The sequence below is a fragment of the Crotalus tigris genome, unplaced genomic scaffold (assembly GCF_016545835.1).
Source record: "Crotalus tigris isolate CLP2741 ecotype Arizona unplaced genomic scaffold, ASM1654583v1 scf7180000018825.4774228, whole genome shotgun sequence".
NCBI classification, from domain to species: domain Eukaryota; kingdom Metazoa; phylum Chordata; class Lepidosauria; order Squamata; family Viperidae; genus Crotalus; species Crotalus tigris.
Window position 1 is genome coordinate 4,279,457 of NW_024097215.1, and position 16,802 is coordinate 4,296,258.

Consider the following 16,802-nt stretch of genomic DNA (forward strand, 5'->3'; position numbering starts at 1 on the left):
CCAAGAGATGTGTTGCGCTTGCCCCAAAGATACAAAGCCTAGTGCAAATTGTCCAGAAGTGCAAGGAATACTTTTATGTGCAAAGACAAGGTGTATGTTGCTTGGGCTTATTGGCACAAAGTGTTTAGAGCAGTGGTTCTCAACCTGTGGGTCGGGACCCCATTTGGGGTCGAACGACCATTTCATGAGGGTCGCCAAACAACGCAGTCCGCCATTTTCCCCCCCTTTTCCTTAGCTGTGCTACTCCCTTTTATTCTATTGGCTTTTGAAAGCCAATAGAATAGACTCTCTTGAATAGAGTCTAATTCTATTGGCTTTCAAAAGCCAATAGGAATTGTCCAGGCTGTCTCTGCCCTGCTGAGCCCGCCAAAAGTCCCATTCTGCAAACGGTGCTGCACCAGTTGAGTAGTCCTCGACTTACGACTGGTTGAGTAGTCCTCGACTTACGACCGGTTGGGGGTCACGGCATTAAAAAGGTTGAGAACCACTGGTTTAGAGATTATTTTTCACAAGCAATCGGGGAACATTTCTAAAGGCTTATATAAACGGTTCAGACCTCTGAAAAGTCACCAAATATTTGTGTGTTTGCTTAAAGGCAGCCTACAGCTGAGAGGGGAAAGTGGCAGAGTTCCTAAAATAATATAAAATGCCACTTCAGGCAATAGCTTGTGTTTTCTTTATTGCAGCAGCCTCCTGGGCAATTACCCAATGAAATCTCAACCAGGGATTCCTGCCGCCTAAGACCATATTTCATTTTAAGGCTCTAAGACAGGGGTCTTCAAACTAGGCCACTTTAAGACTTGTGGACTTCAATTCCCAGAATTCCTCAGCCAGCCAGATTTCCCCCCAATTTTATTTATCAAAAGTAAAACAGGACAGGAACACCCTTCAATCATATAGCTATTTCTTTTAAAAAAAACAGCTAAAAATTTCTGAAAGACAATGTTATGGTGATGTCTTCCGTAGGTTTTTTTTCCTTTTCTTCATGAATATCTTACATCATATTGTACAAAACCAAATGGTTAAGTAACAGACCAAATATGTCCATTTGTGTCATTGGAGTGTGCAGGAATAAAAAATACTATAGGAGAACCAGTTGGGAGAACTAATTCAGTTACTGGCACCCTCTTGAGCTATAAATATCTGGCCATTTAGATCAGCTGTCAAACCAGGACCATCTAGAGCAGTGGTTCTCAACCTTTCTAATGCCGCGACCCCATAATACATTTCTCCATGTTGTGGTGACCCCCAACCACTTATACATCACCGGGTGCCAGGGGCGTGGCCAAAGAAAAGGGGAAAAAATTGGCGGACAGCCTTGTTTGGCGACCCCCATGAAATGGTCGTTCGACCCCAAATGGGGTCCCGACCCATGGGTTGAGAACCACTGATCTAGAGTCTAGACCTATTGAGCAGAAATTCTTAGTATCCTCAGTTTAGAGAGCAACAGAGTAAGGAAAACTGATTTAACTACAACTGTACATTATCAAGAGACAAGGTAGAAAGAAATGAACAAGAACCCACATTTTCCACACCCTTTTAATTATCCTTTCATAAAGCTACTCCTTCTGATTTGGTAGCAGGTTTGTATTTATAAAAATCATAATACGGATTCATTACACGAAGATGGGATTCCTTGGGCAATTAAGTCCCAAGTCCATGCCTGCAAAGAGTATAAAAACCATCTGTTTCACAAAGGCTCGATCAGTGCTTATTATGGTACATCTGAAGGCAGGTTACGTTCTTGACAAGCCACGATTATCCAAGTCCTTTACCTGTTAAAACAAAATTTAATTTTTTAGGTTTTTTTCCCATTTCAATGTTATTTGTAGGAGGTATTAAAAACTAATAAAAGTTTTAATAAAAACTAGAAGCTATTTGCAACCTTCCCTGCCTCTCTTCCCTGGGAGAAATCAGATAGGTTTAGGGATCACTCGATCCATTTAATTGCAATAATTTGCTTAACAACATTGCCAAAAAGGTTGTAAAATCAGGCTCGCCTAACAACAGTGGAAATTCTGATCTGAATTGATAACCCCAACTGCTCTTTAGAAGGCCAGATCCTGAAGTTGAAACTCAAATACTTTGGCCACCTAATGAGAAAGAAGGACTCACTGGAGAAGGGCCTAATGCTGGGAAAGATTGAGGGCAAGAGAAGAAGGGGACGACAGAGAATGAGGTGGCTGGATGGAGTCACTGAAGCAGTAGGTGTGAATTTAAATGGACTCCAGAAGATGGTAGAGGACAGGAAGACCTGGAGGAACGTTGTCCATGAGGTCGCGATGGGTCAGACACGACTTCACAATTAACAACAACAACCTATAGTACAGATTAACTATCAGTTGTGATCTGTCCATCCATCCCTCCTTCCATCCAATGTACTGGCTGCCCATCTTACCACTGGGTAACTCTATGCTACAACTGTATGTGGTTGGCTTACTTTATATATTCGAACTAGCCAGTGTTCTGTAGTATAAGCTTCTTCCAAAACATCAAGCTCAAAGTCTTTGTTGCCAATTTCAGCATTTCTCACTCGGTCATAACCTGGTGGGCGTTCTAAACACAAAGGAAAGCAAACAACGGCTTGAAAAAGGTTAACCAACCATTCCTGATCCTATGAATTCCAATTATCTCCCCTTACAAAAAACACATTCAAGCTTTTTTAAAACTCTGGGTAACCTTCTTTAAGGTAGTATGTAATCAATCATGCCTGTGTCTTGCTCCATATCAAGCTCTCTCCGTATCGGAGAACAGGAGCAGAGCAAAGAGGGTGCAAAATAAGGTCACCTCGCAATATAAATTCCAAGTTCTCATAAAGCAAAGAATATGAAAACTATTGGCGGAAATCCAGCTGCAGTGGAAATAAAAATGGAATGCAAAGCTGGTCCAAGTTCAAAATAATTCCCCAATACTCAAAACAACACTTTTAGTGCTCAAAAGGCTTGCGGAGGAATTCACTGGAAAAAGCAATTATTTTGGAAGACGGTCAGCAGTAAAAGGAAACCAGGCTCCCCAAGAACACAATGGCTGGACACATCAAAGCTGACACCAGCTAGAGTATAGAAAAACTCAAAGTACTACAGAATTGGAAGATGTGGAGAGACCTGGCCCATAGAATCGCCATGACTGAATGGATAACATCATTAGTTGCTCAAGGTAAAATGAGATAAAATACTCATTTACTACTAGCTACCCCATGCTGGAGAATAATAAAAAAAAAAACCCTAATTTTCTCGAGAATAAAATAGAACAAGGCATCTAAGACATGGAACGTGCAGAGAACAGCCTATAGAAAAAGGGAATATCCTCCAAACTAACTCCTCAATAATGCTGCAAAATGCAGACAAAATCACTCACTTGCTTCTGTATAGACCTGTCCAAAACGGTAGTAGCACATCTTGTACATGAGGCAGTTAAGCAGCACCGGGGAGCCCTCTCGGTCTACCCGGAACTCTCCGGTTGGTGTATAGTAATCATGTTCCTTTATGTGCTTGCCGGTGTCTGTGCTCCCTCCAATTCTCACCATCCACAAAAATTTGTTGATGTCTATGGGACAAAAAGTAAGGCAGTTGATGAACCTGTTCCAATTCATTAGGGTTGAAGGAGTCTTTACCTTCCTAGTTATCATAAGATTCTCAAAAAAAATAAAAATAAAAATCAGTCTGTTGCTAAATTAACTACATTATACCAGCAGGAAAAGAAAAAAAAATCTCTCTCTGGATCAATGTTTCTCTACTTTGGCAAATTTAAGATATGTGGACTCCCAGAATTCCCCAACCAGCCAATGGACGGTTGAGAAGTTGAGAAATATTGCTGTGGATTAACAAGGCCATCTGGTTTGGATTTTTTAAATGCAGAAAACATGAAGAATATAAAAAGCAATTTATCAGCAGCTGTACTGAGTTGGATTTATGTAGGGATGCGCACAATTCAATGACTCAGGAACCCTGAAAATTCCTTTCAAGGGAAATAATAAAAACATAGCATTACCATCTGAGGAATATCCAGTGAGGCCTCCAAATATAACTAGCACGTAACTGACATCCAGTTCCCTCATGATCTCATAAGCCCGCTCTTCAGTGGACGCCATGGCCTGGAAACACACATCAGCTCATAAATTCAACCTTCATCATTTTGCTGAGGTATAAAAATATGCTGTTATTATTTTATGCAATTTATCCTCCACTACCTCAGTCATAATGGGTACTAACAATGTGCAGGTAAAAGAGGAATGAATAAAGATCGAGCACTTGCATTCAGAATTTCTTGGATGTATAATGGTTAATTATGATTTTTTTTTTTTAAAAAAATGCCTTCACTATTCAAAATACAAAGAAAATTAGGGAAATCATCCATAAGCATTTAGCACCTACCTGTCCGACTCGGGAAATATGTGTATTATTCCAAGTATTATTATCCACAAGGATGGTTCGATTTGCCATAGCTGTTATCTGATAGCCATAATCCCACCACGACATCACTTTTGCATCCTGAGATCAGACAGAAAGACAACATTTCAGTGAGCACGCAAATAATAAATGCCGATGAGCTGATGGTGAAAATAAGCTGGTCACAAAACAAGTATTTTTTTGGTTTGCGTTGCAAGCTTTTCAATTGGATGAGAATGCCAACCTTCTAATTGTTAATCAAGATGATTAAATGACTTTGTTCGCAGGCAGTGAAAAGATAAAAGCAAAACGGTGAGCTTATTAACACTTGCAGAGAATTTATCTGTCCTGTAGCTGCCTCAGAAATCTTGGTGATATATAAATGCTTTATATATTAGCTCACATACAGACTTTAGACAAAAATTTGGGGATATATATATATATATATATATATATATATATATATATATATATATATATATATTAGCATTAAGAAAACCTACAGCCTGTTCCAATTTTCTTATCAATGTGCTTGCACAGAGACCAACTGTGCAAGTATTACCTCTGGCGTATTGTGACGAAGCCAATAATACGCTTCTCTGAAGTCATCAAAAATAATTCTGCTCCCATCACCACCACGAGCAGACAGAACTATTGAGGGAGAAGAGTAGGCTTCACTGGTTACCCAAGTTGAATGAAAGGTGTAAGTGATCAAGAAGAAGGCCATGACGAGGATCATCCCGCTGGCAACCTAAGAAGCAACCGGAATCATTAATAATAATAATAATGATGATGATGATGATGACGACGATGATGATGTTGGAAGGGACTTTGGAGGTCATCTACTCCAACCCCCTGCTCAGGCAGGAAACCCTATACCATTTCAGACAAATGGCTGTCCAGTCTCTTCTTAAAAACTTCCAGTGTTGGAGCATTCACCGCTTCTGGAGGCAGGTTGTTCCACTGATTAACTGTTCTAACTGTCAGGAAGTTTCTCCTCAATTCTAGGTTGCTTCTCTCCTTGATTAGTTTCCATCCATTGCTTTTGTCCTGCCCTCAGGTGCTTTGGAAAATAACTTGACTCCCTCTTCTTTGGGGCAGCCCCTGAGATATTGGAACACTGCTATCATGTCACCCCTCATCCTTCTCTTCAATAAACTAGACATACCCAATTCCAGCAACCATTCTTTATATGTTTTAGCCTCCAGTCCCGATCATCTTTGTTGCTCTTCTCTGTACTCTTTCTAAAGTATGCCTAAAGTATTTTTTTTGGGGGGGAGGGGGAGAATATTATTTTGTTAAAGGAACCTTGTTAACAGGCATTCAGAGGCATCTATTCTCTGGCAGATACTCTAGAGACAATTCCAATGATATCTCCTTCCACCTCTAGTAAAGTAGAACATTCTATGCTCAAGGCTATAAGCTGTATTTTAAATATGTGGCTGGAAGCCTTGATGTATCAAACAATTATGCTTATATCAACACTCACTTCATTTTTGATGGGGTAAGTAGAATCCTGTTGCTTTTTAGATTTCTTATCGGGTCGGCTGATGTCTAGGTTTTTCATGTAGGTCGACAACACTTGAGAAACTCCAATGCCAGACAGAATACACATAACTGGGGCCAGTACCAGCATGAGACGAACCTATTAAAACACCAATTTACTGAGTACATTCAGCCATACGCATATACATGATTTTCTGGGAGGTGAGATTGAAAAGGGGATCAGATACGATGCCTGTTGTCTCTATTTATTCCCTCCTCCCCGAAAGAGAAAACCCACTTGCCCAGTGCATCTTGTCTAATGTATCTATCAAGGAGCAAAACAAGACAATCTCTTTTATTCATACTAGTACATTCTTTCCCCCAAACCCAAATCCCATGGTAAGCCAACATTCGGGACTCACCATCACAGCAGAGAAATACATGCTTGTGACGCCATACATGATTATGAAAATTCGGGCATCAGATAGATGGCTGAAACAGTAATACAGACCAACTGTAAGATAAAAAGAGAACGGGTCAACTGCTAAGCGTAGAACAAGATTTGGAAAAATCTTGTCAAATAAATTTTAAGACTGAAGTAGACATTTGCACAATAAAAACTTTGAAGGCACCAAGTAAGATCTTCTGATCAACTTTTTTTTCCTCCAACTATCTGCTTGAGACACTTTCCTAAGATCTTATTTTTTCCAAGTAAGAATCTGGTCTTTTTTAAAAAAAAAAAAAAAAAAAAGCTAAATTTCAGCGGAACATTGTTTACATGAAATTAAAATTTTACAAGTCAAGTCCAAGATTAGCATAGAATGAAGCAATTAACAAATTATGTTGGAAGTAACAGAGGATGACCAAACAAGACATAAGCTAAAATACACAACATTATTGTCACACATTTCTACACTATACAAACCTGGAAACATGAAAACAAGAAGCTGAAGATCAAAATAGTAGGATGACCAAGTGGTGGGCTGGTGTTCAGAAACTGAAGCAATGATTGGAATATTATTCTTTGCATACGAAGGATCAAGCAAAGAGTAGAAGCGTCCAGTCCATGGAGAAATTTTTCCTGACAAAATTGAGAAATAACTAGGCTCAAAAAAAATATTAATGCAGCAGTGTTAGAATATCTTCAAGCAGTATCTCAACATGCCTGCATAATGCTTGAATTATACACAGACACACACAGAGATTCTATAACAAATCTAGAAATTCAGTTTTGCTAAAAGATAGAATCAAAATATCTTTTCCAATTATGCCCAGAAAATTTAATCAGGATTATTGTTTTTTCCTTAGACATATATTAAGAGAATAACTTTTTACTAAATATAAAACTCTGCTCCTGCAATTCAGACTGTACTTATTGATCCAGAATTCTTCAAAGCTTCAATCACATGACTAATTAAGTCCCACTATTCATTTGGTATTAAATAGTATCCAAAAGCTGGAGAGTTTTAACCTATTTCCACAATTTGCTTTCAAATAAGTAAACAGAAAACATTATTTTCAGGAAGTTGCAATACCCCAAAATGCATGCTAACACAGCGAAACTAACTCATGTGTCCAAAGATTTTTGAATCTCAAAAAAAATAAAAAAAGGAGAGCATCCAATCAAAAGCAGAAATTAGTTTAAAGTTCCAACGAAACTGGACAGAAATACATCAGTACGCATTCTTAAGCCCTGCGGCATCCCCTTACCTGTTAACATCAAAACAGCTCCTATGGATAGAAGGACAAAGCCAACCAAGGAAATCACACTCCTGAAGAGAATCTCAAATTGCTGAGGATTCAGTTTGCTGCGCAGATAATCCACAAAGGCATGAATCTGACAGAGACCAAAAACCCCCAGGGCAGCCATATGTTCAGATGAAAGAACGGGCTATGGGAAGGAAGGAAGAAGCCCAATTAAGCTATTTTTTATGACAATTAAATGCCTTTGTTTGGCCAGCAGGCTACTGAGTTAGCTCTTTGCCTCAACTACTGTCATTGTCAAATGGCCAAATCAACAGGCAGCCAGGTCAAGAGCAGAAAAAGCTTTACTATTCCCTTTTCCTCCATCTTTCAGATTTCTTACCTGGAAACCGACAAAAGAGATCTGCATGGAGAGAATAGTTCCTAAGCAGTATACTGTACAATAAGCCACGTAGATCCGGTGGGAGAATCGTCCAGTCAACATCAGCACCAGGACATGAAGTGGAATTAGGTTGATTAAAAACACGTAGCCACCCCAAGAAGAAACCTGGGGAAAAAACCAAATGGAACACAGAAATGATACATTTCTAAATGCCGCAACAGTCTGATTGGGTTGGGATGCTAGAGAGATGAGTAACACAAAAGCTTTGCTTCCCTCAAAAATCTTACTGCTCTTAGCAGCTAAGTTGAAGGTTGACTGTTCCTTTTAATATTAACATGCCTATCTTTGTAACACAAGCAAGACCAGTGAGGGCTAATGTAAAGGTTTAAGTTAAACTAGGAATAGGAAAGCACTGCCTATTTTTTGCCTTCATTCCTGAGAGACAATGACTCATTCCAGACAATCTCTCAGTTTAACTATCTAGCATGATTTTTTGTGAAAATAAACACTGGGGACGGAAAGAGAAGCATTCACTCCCTTGGGTCCCAATAGGCAAGGTGTGATTTAAATTTAACAAATAACTCAGCTGCGAAAGAAAAAAAAGAAAACCATCTAATCTTTATTTAGCGATTTATAAAAATAGCTTGGCTTTGACAAGTAACACAGATGGAGGCTAAGAGGTACAAGCTGTAGTCTGAAACAAGGAGAACAGTAGCACTCATTTCCCCTTTCCTTCTCCAAGGACAGAGGCACATGCTTCAAGAATGGTGCTACATAGTCCTTAATAGCAAAGTTGGTGGCTTCAGAAATTTACAAAAATGCAATAATGTTTACAAATGTACAAAGTATAAATAAGTCGGGAAGCGATTCCAGGCCGAACTTTGTCTGTTCTGACGGGATGTCTCAAGGCGCCTGGTGAAAAGTTATCACTCACCATGTAGAAATAGGCCAGCGCGCAAATGGCCGCCCAATATATGGAACCTGTCTTCACAGCTTTGATCCACATATAGTAGGTCAGAAGCATGCAGAATATAGCAATACCTGGAAATAAACCAGATCTAAGTCAAACTTCAGCCTTTCGATCCAAAGGTGCAAAACCTGTAATACTACGTAAAAGAGTAAAAGATATACTATAAAGAGGTGTTTTCCAATCTTGGCAAATTTAAGATGAATTCCCCAGCTAGCATATTTAAGTCCACACATCTTAAGGTTGCCCGAGTTGGTAAACATTGTCAAATAAAGTCTTGAGTTCTCAGAAAGAAAAGAGGACTGCTTATCATATATTTGTCTCCTAATTTTTCTTCACAGTATTTCACTCATTCATGTTTCCAATTTATATCCCATTCAAAGGGCATGCGGTAAACTCAGTAACAGAATTCTATAATTTTTAAAAACATCATGAAATTTTATGAAGGCCAGTATTAGTACTGTTATCAGCAAAGAGCTACTCTCATAATGCATTTTTAAAGGGTTCTTAAACTTTTGCCCTATTTCTTTAAGATAGATTTTTTAAATAAAACTCCAAGAAGCAGATTTCATGTGAAAAATACTTCACAGTGAAACTAGAAATAAGACTTCAAATAAAAAGTAATTTTACTGCTAATAAAATGATTAAATCCAAAGCTTCCTTGTTTCATGCCAGGAACAAATGTTTTATATCTGGCTTAGCATCAAATGGTTACAATTTTAATTTTATTAGTCTGATTTGAGAGATGAATGAGGATCATTAAATCAACAAAGCGATCAAGACTGAACTAATCAGTTTCTTCAATCCTTGTTGTCAGAGATCTTGGCATTTCCCCCCTTAATATCACACAACAGAATATTCTATATTTGTTTCTATAAAGTATATTCCGTTGCCTATATAGTGCTTGCGTGACTGAGGAGAGAACTTCCTTCCTTCCTTCCTTCCTTCCTTCCTTACCTATCTACCTACCTAAATTTATTCCAGGCTGAAATTATTAAGGACATTAAAAAAAACTGACCTCACCTTCATTATCATAGGAGCCTGCAACAGAACGGGAGATGTAACCAGGCACCACAGCAATCATAGCAGCAGCCAAAAGACCAGCTCCTGCATCCTAGGCAGAAAAAAGAAGAAGAAAGTCACTAATGCTGACATTATTTCCAAGATATGTAAAGAGTGTTGGGAGGGAGGCTCCATATATTTCTTAGACATGATCACTTTTCTTGCATTTATTACTATTTTTATTTCGTCAAAATAATAATTTTGTAAAGAAGCAATGAATAAAGGCTGTTACAAACAAGTTAACGGAAGTCTATGTAAATTTCTAATTTGTAATCAGCAAACATCTTCCCACTGAAGCATCTAAAATATATTTTCAGTAATCAACATACGTGACCTTCCATCTTAAATCAACATGCATGAATGTTAAAACATGAATGAATGCATCTAAAAGCTTAGACCAGGGGTAGGGAATTTTGGCTCTTTTACGACTCGTGGACTTCAACAGCATGGCTGGCTCAGGAATTCTGGGGGGTTGAAGTCCACGAGTCGTAAAAGAGCCAAGGTTGCCTACCCTTGGCTTAGACAGTCTTTCAGTGCAACCTACCTAGGAATATTGTGTGTTTGTTTATTACATTTTTATCCAACTTTTCAAGGCAGAGAACATACATAATACCCCTCGTGCCTAAGACAGGACTAGAACTCTCCGTCTCCTGGTTTCTAACCAGCACCTTAACCACTATACCATAGTATTACACTTTTCTTTACTGCTTCCCAATATGCTAACATTGTACCAATACAGACCCCCAGATACAATGATTATATTAAGTTTGGCACAGCTTACAATTAAGACTGTTTTTGAATCAGCCAATCAATAGCTGAAAGGAAGAGGAACTGTAGAAATAAATATTGCCAGTCTCAACTTTTCTATACAACGCACAGAAAGTACAGCTTCCATTCCCAGAAGTTGGCTCTATCTTTCAGTATTACCTTAAGTTCTTTGGTGAGGTGGTATGTTACTATGGTGGTGAAGGAAGAAAAGAGGGGGGCCAGAAACACACACACATTTCGGATGTCTATTGTAATGTGGAAGAAGTGCAGAACGTGATAGATGGCAGCTGATGTGATCATTAAACCTGAAATAAAATGAAGCAGGGATGTTATTTGCAAGGAGTTACTGGTCTGCTGGATGCAAAAGTGGAAGTGTTACTGTATATTCCGGCGTATAAGACGACTTTTGAGAGCGTTGAAACAGCCTCCAAACTCGGGGTTCGTTTTATACGCCGAGTCGTCTTATACACCGGAAATACCAGTAGTTTCCGGCGTATAAGACGACTTTCTAGGCATGTGACTCGGCGTTGATCGTCTTGCGACTCAGCGTCGATCATCTTGCGACCCAGCGTCGAACTTGGGGGTCGTCTTATACGCCAGGTCGCCCTATACATCAGAATATACGGTATATTTGCCAGAGACTTAAGCAAAATCTGGACTGCTGAGACAACTAGCTCTCAATATCGCTGGCTGACTATAGGGTCTCTTATAGATCTGTAAGCATGCTTTTCCCTATAAAATGAAGCCAATACCACATTGGATTAATTATGTTTGGCCGCACTACCTGAAAAATGAATGACACTTGCTTACCCGTTTGGGGGTATTTGTTGCATCTGTGATCCGCAGAACATCAGAAAAGGACTATTCTCAAAGGTGACGCCATTACAATATATTGTGCATTGGTCTTTGAGAAATGCCTGGCTCTTACCTGGGTAGATGGTTCCACCTATGATCCTCCCCAGAGGATACCATGCTCTATCATCGAACCAGTTGTGAAATTTATAAAAACCCTCTTCTGCCAAGAAGCGAGTGGTGCGGTAGTTAAAATACCTGTGGGAGTAACAGAAATCTGAGTCTTTTGCCAGTAAGATTTTATTGTTTGCTGTTCCTCATATTGCAGACTTGGCCTTCAGTTACAGTACTTATGTAGCAAAGCTCCCAATTCCAATATACAAATTAACACCAACTTGATAAAAACAGTTTTTCTCTTCAATCCTTATAGAATCCAAACAGAAATATTCCAAATGCATAAAGGATTAACCTTCTTTGCAGGCAACCAAGAAAATGTAGCCTAGCCTTATATTTCTAAATATCATTACGCACCCTTTAGCTTACTGTAACAACACAAATATTCTGTTATACAAACTACTCTTCACCATACCAGACCGTTGAGCTAAACATCCGATACATCTCATAACCATTCAATAGTAGTCCATTATTTTTGAGTCAATCTCATAGTTGTAAACATTCCTTTAGAACAGTGTTTCTAAACCTTGGCAACTTGGCGAGATTTGTGGACTTCAATTCCTCGAGTTCCCATGGCTGGACTGGATAATTCTGGGAGTTGAAGTCCACACGCATCTTAAAGCTGCTAAGGCTGTTTTAGAAGAAACACTTCTATTATATTTCATACTCAAGATTCATAGTCAATCCAGGCAGAACTGGCTAGAATATTAATTTTATTGCAAAACTATCTGAATCTAATGTTAGTTCTTTGTCTTCCAGAAAAACACTCTCCCTGATATATTGTGAAGCCCTATTACTGAAGCCGAACAACCTGCTTTATTATTTGGAAGCTTAGTATTCTACACTAACAAAACCTGCACCTGAACACACCAAGACAAAAGGATCTCTCCAATCAAATCAGAGTCAAGAGGGATACTTACGGATCAAATTCATGAATGACACTCTCGAATCGTAACACAGAGAAAAGTCTAGTAGAAAAAGCTGCAACACAAAGAAAGAAATATGCAGAGGTGGTTATTTATTTATTTAGTGTATGGTTAATCATGGGGCTTCAATGATCTTCATATTAGTTATCTGCCAATTGGAAACGTAGAGGCTAGAAATGTTGAACCAGGCCAAGCCAAGGTTGATTATATGACTAGGACAGTGGTTCTCAACCTGTGGGTCGGGACCCCATTTGGGGTCGAACGACCATTTCACGGGGGTCGCCAAACAAGGCTGTCCGCCATTTTTCCCCTTTTCTTTGGCCACACCCCTGGCACCCGGTGATGTATAAGTGGTTGGGGGTCACAACATGGGGAACTGTATTATGGGGTCGCGGCATTAGAAAGGTTGAGAACCACTGGACTAGGAGAACAAAATGCCAAAGTTCAAAGTGGTATTCACATTAAAAAAAAACCTCAAGAGGTAATGGTTATAGCCATACATTACTCTTGCCAGCTAGAGTTTTTAAAGCACAGACTTACAAAGAATAGCTGCCATGGACAGAATCAGGAGCTTGAGGAGGGTGTCCTGTTTTTCGTATGACAAGCGGAGGAAACCTAACTTGGTCATTCTGCCAAAGGTAACCAAAGGTAACACTTACACACCTGAAAGGAAAAAAGAACCCAAAAAATTAAGTACAAACACATTCTTAAAGTCATCCTTATTAACACATCATAAGCAAATGCTGCATGGTGGGATAGCGGCACAGATTTCATTTTATCAGGATCAAACAGTGTTGTTGTTGTTTCCTCAAAACAATGTACCATCCATCCATATAAATTAGTGTAATTCTATTTGTACTTCCCCAGAATCCAACAGGAAATATATAAGAAATGTTCATTGCTTTGTTTAATTACAACCACCGTGATGGTTTAAGGACCTAAAAACAATCAATGCCAACTAAAACAAAGAACAGCTTTCTGAAGGAGACTTTCTACATTTTCACGCGTTCACAATAGATTCCATTGTTTAACCATTTTTAAAACTTCAAAAAGCAAAAGTTATGAAACACTATCCAACAGTTGCCAAAAACATTCAAAGCAAACATTTCAGTATTAACTTAAAATTATCTTTTTCCACCCAGTAGCCTATGAGGGAGCTGCATTAGCATAAACTTTATCTTCTGGATGTGGATTTCACACAAAAGTTCAGGTTTACAGAAGTTTGAAAAGGTTACGCTGACAAGAAAACTTGAGTTTATCTCATGCAACCTTTAAACACTGCTTAAAATAAATATTTGTTCGCTGGCCAAGTGGGGGATCTAAAAGAACATGTACTTCATGAAAATGAAATCAAGAAAGTTAATTGCTTAAAAAGCCAGGTGCACAGTTCATTTTTGCTAACAGCTGCTCCAGGAGAAAAGAGAAACATAAGTTCTAATTCAACTTCCTATCTGAAATCTACTTCTTTCAAATCAAGTTTCATTTGGGATTCAACAACAACCACAGATTTTCTTTTATCTTAAGCTACGTAGCAATGAATGAGAATAAGGTTTCCAATAAACATTCCAATAAAACTAGAATTATAAGGGGTCCTATTCAAGTGCTGCAGTTACTAAATTATAAATTTAAATGCTCCCAATAAAAATCAGAAACAGGGCTAGGAAGTATCAGTTTAGAGCAAATAAAAGGAGTAAAACATTATTAACATCCCAGGTAAAGTCCACCAGGCATAGGAGGTACTTTTCAAGCGGCTCTCCTATTATTTAGCACACAATTAAACTTTGAGGTTAGAATATAGTAGCATTCAAGACCACAAATATCCAGCCCAAAGTTGTTCTAAATATATACTCCACTGTGCATCTTAAAACACAACCGTGGTCACTAGAACTATTTAGACTCATTCTTATATAGCACAATACTCTGAGATTTAAAATCAGTGGAAAGTTGTCAAGATGATATTAGTCAACTTAACCAACTCTTGAACACTGACTTGCACAGGTTTCCTTTCGGATTCTCCAACTCAGTGCTGGAGTTGGGTAAATTGGCTCCTATTAGCTTGACAAACATAGGTGAAATCTCAGACTTACAGAAATACAGATTTGCACTAAATATTAAGAATGAAGTTCAGTGAAACAGATTCATAGCAAGTAAGCTCTTCTCTGTTGGGGTATTTAAACAAAAGTTGAATCAGCATCTGACAGAGAGGCTTCAGGATTATATAATATCCCAAAGTCCTTCCACATTTTAATTTTTAATAATTATAGATCTAGGGACATGATTTCATGGATTTTAAGAACCTTTGCGCATGCAAATAGTGCGTAAAGCAACGACCTGGATGCATTTTTGGCTCCCTTGAAAAAATGGGAAATATAATATACCCATTCCTTATATGCAGCATAAGGAACTACTGGATAGAATCAATGCGAAAATATCAACTTGCTTTTTTTTATAGTTAATAAGATCAACTATCTGCAATGTGTGGGAAATGGCTAATCTGGCTATTCTTAGCATCTAGCCAGAGAGCTTTAAGCACTGCTAGCAGTGATTTTTTTTAAAAAAAAAACTGAAAATCCATCCTCCTGGATCCTTCTGGATGCCAACCATACACAACTGACTGTGACACCCGGGGACAAACAAAGCTGTCAAACACTGAGGATGATGAAGATCTACCTTACAGGGAGGTAGAAATATCAAGGAAAGTGAAAAACGTTCCTCGGGGCCTGAGGCAAGAAAGAGACCGGAAGGACCAAATAAAAGGGGGGCCCCGTGCTAGAGTTCAAATGGGTGGAGAAATCGCAGCTTGGGGTTCTACAAAGCTTTACAAGAGAGAGAGAAGTCGGGTGCAATGAGACCGTTAGGCTACTCCCCGCCTCCTTCCTGGCAGCGTCCCGTCCACCTTCCTCCTTGCGGAGGGGCCGTGGCTGCTTGCGCACGCGTTGCTCCAGGGCACCCCGAGCTCTGCTTCTCGCTTCAAGGGCTCGGGGGAGCTAGGGAACCGGGGTTTAAGCTGACGCTGCTTCAACGCGAACGTGTGAAGTCATCCTGCCCGCGTGTTCAGACTTCATTCATTCTCTGAAGGAGAGCTTTCGGGCGAAGCCCATCTCACACACGCCTCCCCGTTGCCTGGGAAGGACGGGCACCTTATTCCCCGAGGAGCTACTTTTCCAGCTGCAAGGCTTGGGGGAGGGGGGGGGGAAGCGGGAGATGCGGCGGCTGATGCGGAAGGAAGCCGCGCAGCGCGATCGGCGGCCTCGGGAAGCCACCCCTCTTTCCTTCCAGAGGCCGCCTTAGGCCGATCGCGCGTGGGGTGATCGGGGGGGGGTATCCATGACCCCCCTCCCCAGCCGTGATCCCACCGCCCAGCCGTTGCCGCCCTCCTCTCCCTCAGGCTGCAGCCACGCCGCCTTCCCCTTCCTCGCCTGAGACGCCCTCCGGGCCAGGGTGCCTCACCGGGGACTCAGAATTCGCTCTCCGCCCCGCTCCCTCCGCCATCCGCTCCACGCGCGCCCACTCCCAGCTCCGCAGCCCGCCCGCTTCCCCCGAGCCTCGAACGGTAGATCACGACTGGCCCAGAGGCACGTCGATCACGACGGTGGGCCCGCCCCACGGAAAAGAGGACTGGGCCGAAGCCACGTCCGTCAGCAAAGCGGAAGTTCGAAGGACGAGCGCCGCCCAGCTCGGTCTCCGATGAGAGGGGAGGCGGGCCGACGGGGTTGGTTGTCCTGAAGGAGGAGGGGAGCTTGGTTGAGGTGCGAGTAGTGACGTGTCGCTCTGGGTAACGGGGATGAGCGAGACAGAGCTCCGAGGGGGCGTGGCCAGAGGCTTTCACGTGGCAGGAGGCGGCAGGGCGAGTTCGCGGCCGGGAAGAGCCGGGCCGGGTTCCCAAAGTGCGTCTGAACGGCCAGGTTTGAGGATGCGCGAGTTCTTGCAGCTTTTTCCCAGTCTGATGCCCTCCAACTGGGACAAGTGCGACTGGCAGAATCCCGTCAGGAGGAGCGCACCAGCTGAGCATTAGGGCATGCCTACTTTAATGAAAAAAAGGACTAGGGGTGACACGATAGCAGACATCTCTTGCAAATGTATTCTTTACAGCAGTGTTTCTCAACCTTGACAATTTTAAGGCATGTGGACTTCAACTCCCAGAATTCCACAGC

At 40.7% G+C, this 16,802-nt stretch overlaps 1 protein-coding gene across 2 annotated transcripts; it reads right to left on the reverse strand.

The window, feature by feature from the left end:
• Positions 1-1,523: 1,523 nt before the first annotated feature.
• STT3A (STT3 oligosaccharyltransferase complex catalytic subunit A) lies at positions 1,524-16,228 on the reverse strand. 2 transcript variants are annotated; one of them, XM_039356498.1, is made up of 18 exons: positions 16,099-16,228; positions 13,189-13,311; positions 12,643-12,703; positions 11,685-11,806; positions 10,916-11,061; positions 9,950-10,040; positions 8,894-9,000; positions 7,960-8,124; positions 7,584-7,764; positions 6,799-6,954; positions 6,296-6,387; positions 5,878-6,033; positions 4,951-5,139; positions 4,374-4,490; positions 3,991-4,093; positions 3,358-3,546; positions 2,441-2,556; positions 1,524-1,775 (listed from the first exon to the last, which is right to left on the reverse strand). In XM_039356498.1, exons 2-18 carry the CDS (start codon positions 13,274-13,276, stop codon positions 1,737-1,739), a joined length of 2,118 nt encoding a protein of 705 aa, XP_039212432.1. In that variant the 5' UTR covers positions 13,277-13,311; positions 16,099-16,228; the 3' UTR covers positions 1,524-1,736. The 2 variants fall into 2 exon arrangements, with proteins under 2 accessions (XP_039212432.1, XP_039212434.1); XM_039356500.1 differs by having other exon boundaries at positions 16,068-16,181.
• Positions 16,229-16,802: the final 574 nt, after the last annotated feature.

What these genes read in the sequence shown, in the direction of transcription:
- STT3A (XM_039356498.1), bottom strand. Translation starts at nt 13,276, where the DNA reads ATGACCAAGTTAGGTTTCCTCCGCTTGTCATACGAAAAACAGGACACC. An exon ending in AGCTGTTTTGATGTTAACAG is followed by an intron (nt 6,955 to 7,583) that starts GTAAGGGGATGC and finishes CAATTTTGTCAG; the next exon opens with GAAAAATTTCTCCATGGACT. An exon ending in TCTTGTTTTCATGTTTCCAG is followed by an intron (nt 6,388 to 6,798) that starts GTTTGTATAGTG and finishes TTTATCTTACAG; the next exon opens with TTGGTCTGTATTACTGTTTC.